Raw genomic sequence first — 13,616 nt, 5'->3', positions numbered from 1 at the left:
CACCGACGCAGCCTTCCTCCAGAGAGGCTCGTTGAGATGAGGTTATTGATATGGCAGACGTACTGTCTAGCTGTCTGCCCCGCTGGAGCGCGCTCTCAATCATGCGGGATGCGTCATCGTTACCCCGTTCTCCATTTTCTCTTCTCCGCTCGCCCAGCGAGCCCGCGCAGCAGGGGGGGGGGGGGGGGGGGGGGGATTGTTTTCAATCCTCTCATTCTCTCTCTCTCAAAGCTCTTTCACTCTCTCTCTACCCTCTCGTTCTCTCTCTCAAAGCTCTTTCACTCTCTCTCTACCCTCTCGTTCTCTCTCAACGCGCTCTTTCACTCTCTCTCTACCCTCTCGTTCTCTCTCTCAACGCTCTCTTTCACTCTCTCTACCCTCTCATTCTCTCTCAACGCTCTCTTTCACTCTCTCTCTCTACCCTCTCGTTCTCTCCCTCAACGCTCTCTTTCACTCTCTCTCTACCCTCTCGTTCTCTCCCTCAACGCTCTCTTTCACTCTCTCTCTACCCTCTCGTTCTCTCTCTCAACGCTCTTTCACTCTCTCTCTACCCTCTCGTTCTCTCTCAATACTCTTTCAATCTATCTCTACCCTCTCGTTCTCTCTCTCAACAAGCTCTTTCACTCTCTCTCTACCCTCACCATACTAGAGACCCCATTCAGGGACCATGGTTTCAGTTTTGTGCGTCTGGACGGCAGATTGACTCAGAAGAGGCGGGCCCAGGTCATCAGGGAGTTCCAGAGCCCCGGCCGCGGCCTCGTCATCTTGCTCCTGTCACTCAAGGCTGGAGGGGTTGGGTTTAACCTGACCGCTGGCCTGCCTTCCACGTCTACCTCATGGACCCGGTGTGGACCCTGCATCGGAGCAGCAGGGTGTGGACCGCTGCCACCGTTTTGGGTAGACCAGGAACGTGGTCGTCACCAAGTTCATCGTGAGGGACTCTGTGGAGGAGAGCATGGTGGAGATCCAGAGGGGGCGGGACCGGGTGGAGAGTGCTTGGGGACTGGGGAATGCAATGGGTACTGTGGGGGGGGAGGGGCTGAACATATGCATTTGAATGTCAAGTGGTTTTTATGTGCTGGAGGAGGTTTTTGGAGTTTGTAGGGGTGGTTGTGGGTGTGTGTGTGTGTGTGTGTGGGTGTGTGCGTGCGAGTGTGTGTGTGGGTGTGTGTGCGGGTGAGTGTGTGGGTGTGTGTGTTGTTTTTATGAAGATGCCGTGAGATTTTTGTGTCTCTATTGACTGTTTTTAGTTGACATGTTTTAATAAAAGAACATCAAAAGTCTCTCTACCCTCTCATTCTCTCTCAACGCTCTCTTTCACTCTCTCTCTACCCTCTCGTTCTCTCTCTCAACGCTCTCTTTTACTCTCTCTCTACCCTCTCGTTCTCTCTCAGCGCTCTCTTTCACTCTCTCTCTACCCTCTCGTTCCCTCTCTCAACACTCTCTTTCACTCTCTCTACCCTCTCGTACTCTCTCAGCGCTCTCTTTCACTCTCTCTCTACCCTCTCGTTCCCTCTCTCAACGCTCTCTTTCACTCTCTACCTTCTCGTTCTCTCTCAGCGCTCTCTTTCACTCTCTCTACCCTCTCGTACTCTCTCAGCGCTCTCTTTCACTCTCTCTCTACCCTCTCGTTCCCTCTCTCAACGCTCTCTTTCACTCTCTACCTTCTCGTTCTCTCTCAGCGCTCTCTTTCACTCTCTCTCTACCCTCTCGTTCTCTCCCTCAACACTCTTTCACTCTCTCTCTACCCTCTCGTTCTCTCTCTCAACGCTCTCTTTCACTCTCTCTACCCTCTCGTTCTCTCTCTCAACGCTCTCTTTCACTCTCTCTACCCTCTCGTTCTCTCTCAACGCTCTCTTTCACTCTCTCTCTACCTTCTCGTTCTCTCTCAACACTCTCTTTCACTCTCTCTCTACCCTCTCGTTCTCTCCCTCAACACTCTTTCACTCTCTCTCTACCCTCTCGTTCTCTCTCTCAACGCTCTCTTTCACTCTCTCTACCCTCTCATTCTCTCTCTCAACACGCTCTTTCACTCTCTCTCTACCCTCTCGTTCTCTCTCAACACTCTCTTTCTCTCTCTACTCTCTCATTCTCTCTCTCAACGCTCTCTTTCACTCTCGCTCTACCCTCTCGTTCTCTCTCAATGCTCTCTTTCACTCTCTCTCTACCCTCTCGTTCTCTCTCAGCGCTCTCTTTCACTCTCTCTCTACCCTCTCGTTCTCTCTCTCAACGCTCTCTTTCACTCTCTCTCTCTACCCTCTCGTTCTCTCTCTCAACGCGCTCTTTCACTCTCTCTCTGCCCTCTCGTTCTCTCTCAACACTCTTTCACTCTCTCGCTCTACCCTCTCGTTCTCTCTCTCAACGCTCTCTTTCACTCTCTCTCTACCCTCTCGTTCTCTCTCAACACTCTCTTTCTCTCTCTACTCTCTCATTCTCTCTCTCAACGCTCTCTTTCACTCTCGCTCTACCCTCTCGTTCTCTCTCAATGCTCTCTTTCACTCTCTCTCTACCCTCTCGTTCTCTCTCTCTCAACGCTCTCTTTCACTCTCTACCCTCTCGTTCTCTCTCTCTCAACGCTCTCTTTCACTCTCTACCTTCTCGTTCTCTCTCAGCGCTCTCTTTCACTCTCTCTCTACCCTCTCGTTCTCTCCCTCAACACTCTTTCACTCTCTCTCTACCCTCTCGTTCTCTCTCAACGCTCTCTTTCACTCTCTCTCTACCCTCTCGTTCTCTCTCAACGCTCTCTTTCACTCTCTCTCTACCCTCTCGTTCTCTCTCTCAACGCGCTCTTTCACTCTCTCTCTGCCCTCTCGTTCTCTCTCAACACTCTTTCACTCTCTCGCTCTACCCTCGTTCTCTCTCTCAACGCTCTCTTTCACTCTCTCTCTACCCTCTCGTTCTCTCTCAACGCTCTCTTTCACTCTCTCTCTACCCTCTCGTTCTCTCTCTCAACGCTCTCTTTCACTCTCTACTCTCGTTCTCTCCCTCAACGCTCTCTTTCACTCTCTCTCTCTACCCTCTTGTTCTCTCTCTCAACTCTCTCTTTCACTCTCTCTACCCTCTTGTTCTCTCAATGCTCTCTTTTACTCTCTCTACCTTCTCATTCTCTCTCAACGCTCTCTTTCACTCTCTCTCTCTACCCTCTCGTTCTCTCTCTCAACGCTCTCTTTCACTCTCTCTCTCTACCCTCTCGTTCTCTCTCTCAACGCTCTCTTTCACTCTCTCTCTACCCTCTCGTTCTCTCCCTCAACACTCTTTCACTCTCTCTCTACCCTCTCGTTCTCTCTCTCAACGCTCTCTTTCACTCTCTCTACCCTCTCGTTCTCTCTCTCAACGCTCTCTTTCACTCTCTCTCTCTACCCTCTCGTTCTCTCTCAACGCTCTCTTTCACTCTCTCTCTACCCTCTCGTTCTCTCTCTCAACGCTCTCTTTCACTCTCTCTCTCTACCCTCTCGTTCTCTCTCTCAACGCTCTCTTTCACTCTCTACCTTCTCGTTCTCTCTCAGCGCTCTCTTTCACTCTCTCTCTACCCTCTCGTTCTCTCCCTCAACACTCTTTCACTCTCTCTCTACCCTCTCGTTCTCTCTCTCAACGCTCTCTTTCACTCTCTCTACCCTCTCGTTCTCTCTCTCAACGCTCTCTTTCACTCTCTCTCTCTACCCTCTCGTTCTCTCTCAACGCTCTTTCACTCTCTCTCTACCCTCTCGTTCTCTCTCAACACTCTTTCACTCTCTCTCTCTACCCTCTCATTCTCTCTCTCAACGCTCTCTTTCACTCTCTCTCTCTACCCTCTCATTCTCTCTCTCAACACGCTCTTTCACTCTCTCTCTACCCTCTCGTTCTCTCTCAACACTCTTTCACTCTCTCGCTCTACCCTCTCGTTCTCTCTCTCAACGCTCTCTTTCACTCTCTCTCTACCCTCTCGTTCTCTCTCAACACTCTCTTTCTCTCTCTACTCTCTCATTCTCTCTCTCAACGCTCTCTTTCACTCTCTCTACCCTCTCGTTCTCTCTCTCTCAACGCTCTCTTTCACTCTCTACCTTCTCGTTCTCTCTCAGCGCTCTCTTTCACTCTCTCTCTACCCTCTCGTTCTCTCCCTCAACACTCTTTCACTCTCTCTCTACCCTCTCGTTCTCTCTCAACGCTCTCTTTCACTCTCTCTCTACCCTCTCGTTCTCTCTCAACGCTCTCTTTCACTCTCTCTCTACCCTCTCGTTCTCTCTCTCAACACGCTCTTTCACTCTCTCTCTCTACCCTCTTGTTCTCTCTCTCAACTCTCTCTTTCACTCTCTCTCTACCCTCTCGTTCTCTCTCAACGCTCTCTTTCACTCTCTCTCTCTACCCTCTCGTTCTCTCTCTCAACACTATTTCACTCTCTCTCTACCCTCTCGTTCTCTCTCAACGCTCTCTTTCACTCTCTCTCTCTACCCTCTCGTTCTCTCTCTCAACACTCTTTCACACTCTCTCTCTACCCTCTCGTTCTCTCAAAGCTCTTTCACTCTCTCTCTACCCTCTCGTTCTCTCTCAACGCTCTCTTTCACTCTCTCTCTACCCTCTCGTTCTCTCTCAACGCTCTCTTTCACTCTCTCTCTACCCTCTCGTTCTCTCTCAACACTCTCTTTCACTCTCTCTCTACCCTCTCGTTCTCTCCCTCAACACTCTTTCACTCTTTCTCTACCCTCTCGTTCTCTCTCAACGCTCTTTTTCACTCTCTCTCTACCCTCTCGTTCTCTCTCTCAATGCTCTCTTTCACTCTCTCTACCCTCTCGTTCTCTCTCAACGCTCTCTTTCACTCTCTCTACCCTCTCGTTCTCTCTCAACGCTCTCTTTCAGTCTCTCTCTACCCTCTCGTTCTCTCTCAACGCTCTCTTTCACTCTCTCTACTCTCTCAACGCTCTCTTTCTCGCTCTACCCTCTCGTTCTCTCAACGCTCTCTTTCACTCTCTCTCTACCCTCTAGTTCTCTCCCTCAATGCTCTCTTTCACTCTCTCTACCCTCTTGTTCTCACTCTCAACACTGTCTTTCACTCTCTCTCTCAACACTCTCTTTCACTCTCTACCCTCTTGTTCTCTCTCAACGCTCTCTTTCACTCTCTCTACTCTCTCTCAACACACTCTTTCACTCTCTGCCCTCTCTCATACCCCCCCTCTGTTCTCTCTTCCTCTCCTCTCCCTCCCGTTACACCCTGATCTGCCCCCCCTTATACCCTTAAATACCCCCCCCCCCCCCCCCAGGTGAGGTGTGTGTACCCCAGATGATGTCATGTGACCAGCTCCCCAACGAGAACCTCAGCGCCGCTCTGGAGCAGAGGATCGTCTCGCCCAATCGCCTGCTGGCCGACACCGGGTCCTACGCCAGGGTCATCGTGGGCTTCCCAGACCTCATGGTGAGAGGAGAGGAGAGGAGAGGAGAGGAGGGGAGGGGAGGAGAGGAGAGGAGAGGAGAGGAGAGGAGAGGAGAGGAGAGGAGATGAGAGGAGAGGAGAGGAGAGGAGAGGAGAGGAGAGGAGAGGAGAGGAGAGGAGAGGAGAGGAGAGGAGATGATAGGAAAGAAGGAGATGTGAGGAGAGGAGAGGGTGGCATGTGAGGAGAGGAGGACAGGAGAGGAGGAGAGGAGATGAGGGGAGGAGAGGACAGGAGAGGAGATGAGGAGAAGAGATGAGGGGAGGAGAGGAGAGTAGTTGAGAGGAGATGAGGGCATGTGAGGAGAGGAGATGATTTGATTGATTGATTGAAAACTTTATGAACAGATTGCATAATGGGTACAATACAGTACAGCTCAATACAACAACTGCTAAGAGGATGAAGACCAGAAAAATACTTTCGTCTTGTTTACATAATGGTCCTCCATTTTCAATGAATCAAGACATTTAGAGACATACACATATACAGTACTATGTAAGAAAGAGAGAGAAAGCAGAAGAAGAAGAAAATGTACATTAGAGGGGGCTGGGGTTGGGAGGGTGGGGGGCTGCGATTTTGACATTTACCGGAGCCAGTTTCTAATTGCAGCTCTTTGAGAGCGGTTTTGATTCCGACAGGTACATGGGTATCTTTGTGGTTTAGCGTATCTTGTAGACCAGGCCCATTGCAAGTTGCTGTACTCTGTCGTCTAATCTAAGCCATCATAGATTGTCAAAATGGGCAGGGGTAAGGTGGGTTTTACGAGTAGAGGAGATGAGGTGAGAGGAGAGGAGAGAAGAGGAGAGGTGAGGAGAGGAGAGGAGAGGAGAGGAGAGGAGAGGAGAGGAGAGGAGAGGAGAGGAGAGGAGAGGAGAGGAGAGGAGAGGAGTGGTGAGGAGAGGAGAGGAGAGGAGAGGAGATATAATAATAATGCAGGATGTGAGGAGAGGAGAGAAGAGAGGGGGAAGGATACGTGAAGAGAGGAGGCGAGAAGAAAGGAGAGAAGAGAGAGAGGGGGATAGAGGTGAGGAGAGGAGATGCTGGAAAAAGGTCTGGGTAGGACCTGGATGCCAACACAGGGCTAGAAAGAATGGGGGGGGGGGTATGGAAAAACACAAAAGATTTGTGTTTTGTGTTTTTCATCATCAGCAAGAAATGTAATTGCTTGCCCCACTGTGTGTCTACGCCGCATCTGGAAAAGTATGGACATTTATTTGGGCAATTCCCATGTCTTTAAAAGTATTGGGAAACAGAACTATGAAATATAATGATTGAATAATGAGGTTTGAAAATGTGTTGAAATTCACCACCACACAACGAAATGCCTTCCCACGAGAAAGACAACGTAGTAATAATATTATTACCAGCCTAGAATCTAATGGTTTAAGCCAGTGAGGGATACATTTCAGGTCTGGAAAAGTACAGTATGGAGTTTTTGAAAATAGAAAACGCATGGGCACCCTACCCTGCAGGACAATACGTTGACGTGCAAAATGTTCCCACAAAGTGCTCAACCCTCATGGGTTCATAAGACACTGTTGTAGTGTTCCATTATTACATTACACATTACATTTCATTATCTAAATACTGATTACAGCTCGGTCTTAAAGAAAGTATTCTGCCTTCTCTCCCAAGCTTGACAAATAAAAAACATTCACTTCCTCAAGCACAACTGACATTGTTCATATTCATCCAGCTCAAGAAAATCAACATAAATGGAGGACGTTTTACTAAAAAGTACTTATCTTACGTCCTCGTAGACGGGACAGTAAAACACAAAGTGAACCTCATTCTCAGTTTCACCTCTAACTCACACACCAAACAAAGTCTGTCCTCCTCTGGGGTACACGTGTGTTACTGGCGTGTTGAAAAGCAATACAACATGTATTAACCTTTTCACTACCACACTACAGAAGGTTAACCCTTTTACTACCACACTACAAAGGGTTAACCTTTCACTGCCACACTATAGAAGGTTAACCCTTTCACTATCACACTACATAAGGTTAACCATTTCACTAACACACTACATAATGTTAACCCTTTCACTACCACACTACAGAATGTTAACCCTTAACCTTGTCTGTAGTGTGGTAGTGAAAGGGTTAACCCCTTAAGCCCGAGCGGTCCAGTATCAGGCCGACAATAATTTATTTATAATAATAAATGTAGCGTTTTCTTTTTTCCAAATGTAGCCAAGAGTAAATACCCAAATCAAAACAGCAGTCAAAGTGTATATTTTCAGCACTACATTTGTTTACCAATGATTTTAAAGGGGAACTATCTTATAAATGGCCTTTTTGAGTGTTTAGCATTGTTTCCTAGCTATGTGAACTTATATTAATATGATCTATGTCTCAAAATTCTCATATTGGCGCATTCTTCCAATTCTCCTCTCACAATATTCACCCTCACTGAACTGAGTCATTTGAAAATGTGATGATTTGTGATGTCAGAAAGACACCGCTGCATGTTAATGTTGAGATACAAGATGAGCTGCACACAGTTCTGCTGCCCAGGCTCAAAACGGCTCGAGATCTTGAGGTAGAAAAATGCTGTTTTTGAGGACTTGATTAGAAATACAAAACAATGAATAAAAAAATATATATATTACAGAGGTGTTCCATAGACTCACAGGAATTGTGTAAAAGTGCCCAAATAGTGAAAGAAATAGTAAAATAGTTCCCCTTTAAGTGTTATATGAATATACATACAGTATGAGTTTATAGAAATGTCAACGCATTGAGTCAGAAACCGGCGGATATTGACACGAGGAAATGGCGCAGCCAAAAGTGAGTGTAGTCTTTTGAAAGAAGAGACCCAGGGCTTTCGAATTTCATTTTTTTTTGTATCCACTTTTTCTCCTCTTTTTCTATTTTTCCCCCATCCCAATTTCGCTGTGCCAATTCTCCCTCCCCTGTCTTGACCGTTGCTTGCATATGCCCCCCACTGGCCAGTTGTAGGGAGGATAGAAGCCTTGCATCATGTGTCCCCTCAGATACACGAGGAGGCAGCCTGTCACATCTTTTCACCTGCCAGCGCGGACTCTCATTGGTGAGGTGTAACGTGTGGGAGGCTCACACTATCCCCGCCATTTCCTGTCTCTGCTGTGCAGGCGCCCTGACCGACCTGTAGGAGTCGCTGTCCACAACGTCCAGATTATCACCCATCGACTTCCACCCGCTAACTCTGCCAATTGAGTTAGTATGACGGCCGGTCCAAGCCAGAGGCAACGCAGACAGCCGGATTCTAACCTGGTGTCTCTTGCGTTGGTGACGAGCGCAATGTCCGCTGCACCACCCAGCCGCGGCTTTCGAATTTCATAAAACTGCACTACCCATCTCACGTCAGCCCCTGTCAAACTTGGAGCTGTCTGACGTGAAATTATTATTCAACATTATTTTTCATGATTATGTCTCACGGGTGGAACAAACCTTTTTTTAATTTTATTGCCATAAAATAGAACATAGTTTGTTTCTTTACCTTTCAAAAAAGATTGTCTCAATTGGATGAAAAATGTCGGAGCATTTTGCATTATAAAAAAGTATTTACTTAGTATACTAGTGGGACAACAGTTGTTGTTTTTTCGGGTGTTGTTGTTGTTATTGTTGTATTGCAAGGTAAACAGTATAACAATATTTCCCCCTCTCTGTTTGTCCTTGGCCAGTCGCCCAATGAGGTGTACAGCTTTAAGAGGCCCGTCGACCTATCAGAGATAAGGGGCGGCGAAGGCGGAAGTCACATGTTCCCCAGAGGCGGAGTGCGCACGGGCACAGCCAAGCGGACCAACTGCGTCAGTCTGCTCTCGGCCAATCAGGTCGTCCGGGCCCTCGCACCTTACCAGGTGCCTCTGAAGGATGTCTTCCCCAAAGGTCAGAGTTCAAATCACTCACATGTCTTGTCTGACAGTCGTTCACATGTCTCATGGACATCGTGAAACTCACGGAGACCAGATGTTTGACTAGGCTGTAAAGCAGCGCCGTCTCTCTCTTGTCTCTCAGACGTCACACCTCCGATGACAGCTGCCTACCTGGAGGTGACGGACCTGAACTCCAAGAAGGTCAAATACATTCCTGTCCCCAGGTAAACGAAGCAGCGCCCCGCCGCCATGTTGGGTGTCTCTGTCTGCGAGGACGAGTCCAGGACACGCACTTTCATCTCAAACCCATCCGTCGTGAGAAGAATAACAGTTTGATCAGTTCAACTGATCAATTACATTAGATGAGATAAGATATTCCTTTATTGATCCCCTGCAGGGGAAATTCGGCCGTCATAGCAGCATGGGGGAGGAGAGGTACAGGTATGGGCAGGGTAATAGTAGAAAGACATACATATAGGCAATATGTTTAGATCTGAACATAATAAATATGAGAAAAAAGAAACAGTGTAAACAAAGGTCTGTATCAGTTATATTATACTTTACAATAAATATAGGCAATAAAGAATTTGAATCTGAACATATACTATGAGTAAGAGTAAACAGTATACACAAAGTGCAGTATACACAAGGTGCATCTAATATAATCTAATCTAATACAACCAGAGTGCAAATGTAACAGTAAGGTGCAATAGTAATATATTGCAATGTACAGGCGATTAAATCTGTATGTACAGAGTTGTCGTATTAATATGTACAGTGATACAGGTATAAAGACGCTATGGTTTGATCTGATTTGATCTTTATTTATCTTGAACATCCATAAACACACACATTGGTAATAACAAACTAAATTAAAATAAATAAAAATTAAATTAAATATATCTTCCTAGACATGGAAGCTATAATCAACATAGCTCAAGACAAATGGTTTATTTCGAGAAGGGACAGAAAGAAGCAAAGCTTATCTGGTCCTGCCCCTTCCTTACAATATCATATTAATATCTAATAAGTTATTTATCAATATAAAAATATAATATACCTATAATTACAAAGATACTAGTTCACGTTATTTTCAAGCTCCTCTAACTTATACTTGTCCAAGAATTCCTGTTTATATCTGCATTTAAACATTTCAATAGTATTACTTGTTTTTATTTCTACATCAAGGCCATTCCAAATGGATACCCCACAAACTGAGATGCACTCGCTTTTGAGAATTGTACGGACAATATGTTGTTTTAAATTCAATTCCCATGGTAGTAAGTCATACTGGCCAACAGCATAACTAGTAAGAGTAGGTAAGGGATATAGTATCTACAGACATGTAAAAAGGATTATGTGCAGGTATGTACAGACAGTATATATATACTGTATGTGAATATACAGTGTATATATATGGTAAGAATAAATCTATATATATACAGTATACAGCATTATTGTACATGCTATCATGCAGGAGTTCGCCTGAGTAATATGAAAGGGCTACAAAAAAGCTTGTGCACAGCTCACCATGGAAATTACACAGAACTGTCCAAAAGGAGTGAATTTCTTTCTATTTTGTTGAAATTAACCATTTATTTCTGGAATGGAAATCAGGCCAGACACCGTGAAGGGCCCTAATATTTTATGCTTTAGCACCACCCTGTGGCCAGAAACTGTACTGTGGCCTGGACTCTACTTTTAATTACTACTGGATGATTGGTTTGTTAACTCTCATTCTTGTCATTAATTATTAGTCATTTGGCTCTAACCATAGTCATCTAGTATATGTCAGGTGTGCTTATGTACCCAGTACTATCATCATCATCATCATCATCATCATCATCATCATCATCATCATCATCATCATCAGCATCATCATCATCATCATCATCATCATCATCATCACCATCATCCCTCTGAACTCTGTTGTCTTTACTCAAATCCATACTTACCATACCTACACTGCCTACATCTGTCTTACACTGTACTCATATCTACAGTACTGTCATGTACTACCATATCCAACCTATAGTTTATCCATATAACACTGTATACACTCTATACATAATATGGATATATATTATCATCATCATCATCATCATCATCATCATCATCATCATCAGCATCATCATCATCATCATCATCATCATCATCATCATCATCATTTTAACCACCTAATGGAACAGCCCTACTAGAGTCCTGTTTCTCCGTGTGCCTCAGCACTGATCCAAGTGAGCACTAACTTTTCCACTCTCGATGACTTGTCTTTCCCCCTTGCTGTGATTGGCAGGTCTAGGACCGTATCTCCCTATACCAACTGGCTGTCCAAGGTGTCAGACTCCGACGTGTTATTGGCCCCTCTGGGTTCCGGGGGAGTGGTCACGGTGGACATGGGCGGATACGTCCGGCTATGGGAGACGGGATTGGACAGCCTGCAGCGCTCGTTGATGGAATGGAGGAACATGATTGGTTCAGAGGACGGTCGACCTGTACAGGTAAGTCCATGGCATCTGAGAATTATTTTGGCTTTGTGGTTATTGCGTATTTGATTTTCTTAAAATCTGACATTGAACCATTGCATATCTGCCTCTCAAATTAGTCAAATCAGTCCTGCTGACTCCTGCCATAGTGCACATCCAGCTCCTCTCGTTGTTGCTATATCAAAAGCACCAAGTGGACGTTGCATTAGGGCATGGGTCAGGATTAATGTAAATGGCTGCATTTTTTTATAGTGCTTTTATCCAAAGCGTTTTACAATTTGTTCCTCACATTTTTACCCATTCACTCACACATTCACACACTGATGGCTGCGGCAACCATGCAAGGTGCCAACCTACTCATCAGGAGCAATTAGGGGTTAAGTGTCTTGCTCAAGGACAAGGACACGTCGACAGGCTGCCCGGGAGGAGCGGGAATCTAACCGGGAACCTCCCGATTGCCAGACGACTGCTCTACCTCCTGAGCCACTGTCGCCCCTGTTGCTGTTGCATTAGGGTCAGGAGGACTGAATGTTGCATTAGGGCCAGGAGGACTGAATGTTGCATTAGGGCCAGGAGGACTGAATGTTGCATTAGGGCCAGGAGGACTGAATGTTGCATTAGGGCCAGGAGGACTGAATGTTGCATTAGGGCCAGGAGGACTGAATGTTGCATTAGGGCCAGGAGGACTGAATGTTGCATTAGGGTCAGGAGGACTGAATGTTGCATTAGGGCCAGGAGGACTGAATGTTGCATTAGGGTCAGGAGGACTGAATGTTGCATTAGGGCATTAGGGCCAGGAGGACTGAACGTTGCATTAGGGCCAGGAGGACTGAATGTTGCATTAGGGCCAGGAGGACTGAATGTTGCATTAGGGTCAGGAGGACTGAATGTGGCATTAGGGCCAGGAGGACTGAATGTTGCATTAGGGTCAGGAGGACTGAATGTTGCATTAGGGCCAGGAGGACTGAATGTTGCATTAGGGTCAGGAGGACTGAATGTTGCATTAGGGCCAGGAGGACTGAATGTTGCATTAGGGTCAGGAGGACTGAATGTTGCATTAGGGCATTAGGGCCAGGAGGACTGAATGTTGCATTAGGGCATTAGGGCCAGGAGGACTGAATGTTGCATTAGGGTCAGGAGGACTGAATGTTGCATTAGGGTCAGGAGGACTGAATGTTGCATTAGGGCCAGGAGGACTGAATGTTGCATTAGGGTCAGGAGGACTGAATGTTGCATTAGGGCATTAGGGCCAGGAGGACTGAATGTTGCATTAGGGCATTAGGGCCAGGAGGACTGAATGTTGCATTAGGGTCAGGAGGACTGAATGTTGCATTAGGGCCAGGGGGACTGAATGTTGCATTAGGGTCAGGAGGACTGAATGTGGCATTAGGGCCAGGAGGACTGAATGTGGCATTAGGGCCAGGAGGACTGAATGTTGCATTAGGGTCAGGAGGACTGAATGTTGCATTAGGGCATTAGGGCCAGGAGGACTGAACGTTGCATTAGGGTCAAGATGACTGAATGTTGCATTAGGGCATTAGGGCCAGGAGGACTGAATGTTGCATTAGGGTCAGGAGGACTGAATGTTGCATTAGGGCCAGGAGGACTGAATGTTGCATTAGGGTCAGGAGGACTGAACGTTGCATTAGGGTCAGGAGGACTGAATGTTGCATTAGGGTCAGGAGGACTGAATGTGGCATTAGGGTCAGGAGGACTGAATGTTGCATTAGGGTCAGGAGGACTGAATGTTGCATTAGGGCCAGGAGGACTGAATGTTGCATTAGGGTCAGGAGGACTGAATGTGGCATTAGGGCCAGGAGGACTGAATGTTGCATTAGGGCCAGGAGGACTGAATGTTGCATTAGGGCATTA

At 46.5% G+C, this 13,616-nt stretch overlaps 1 protein-coding gene across 1 annotated transcript; it reads left to right on the top strand.

Annotated features, from left to right (window-relative positions):
- Positions 1–649: 649 nt before the first annotated feature.
- LOC311248705 (von Willebrand factor A domain-containing protein 8-like) lies at positions 650–11,759 on the top strand (the record flags this gene model as incomplete). The annotated part of the gene is made up of 6 exons (XM_084339543.1): positions 650–792; positions 902–1,019; positions 5,235–5,386; positions 9,070–9,274; positions 9,404–9,485; positions 11,555–11,759. Coding segments are annotated over 6 exons (905 nt in total), but the record flags the coding sequence as incomplete, so codon positions are not given.
- Between the last annotated feature and the right edge of the window lie 1,857 nt (positions 11,760–13,616).

This window comes from Notolepis coatsorum (assembly GCF_963971535.1).
Source record: "Notolepis coatsorum genome assembly, contig: SCAFFOLD_2813, whole genome shotgun sequence".
NCBI classification, from domain to species: Eukaryota; Metazoa; Chordata; class Actinopteri; order Aulopiformes; family Paralepididae; genus Notolepis; species Notolepis coatsorum.
Note: the sequence above shows the minus strand (reverse complement) of the source record. Positions and strands in the feature narration are given on the sequence as shown.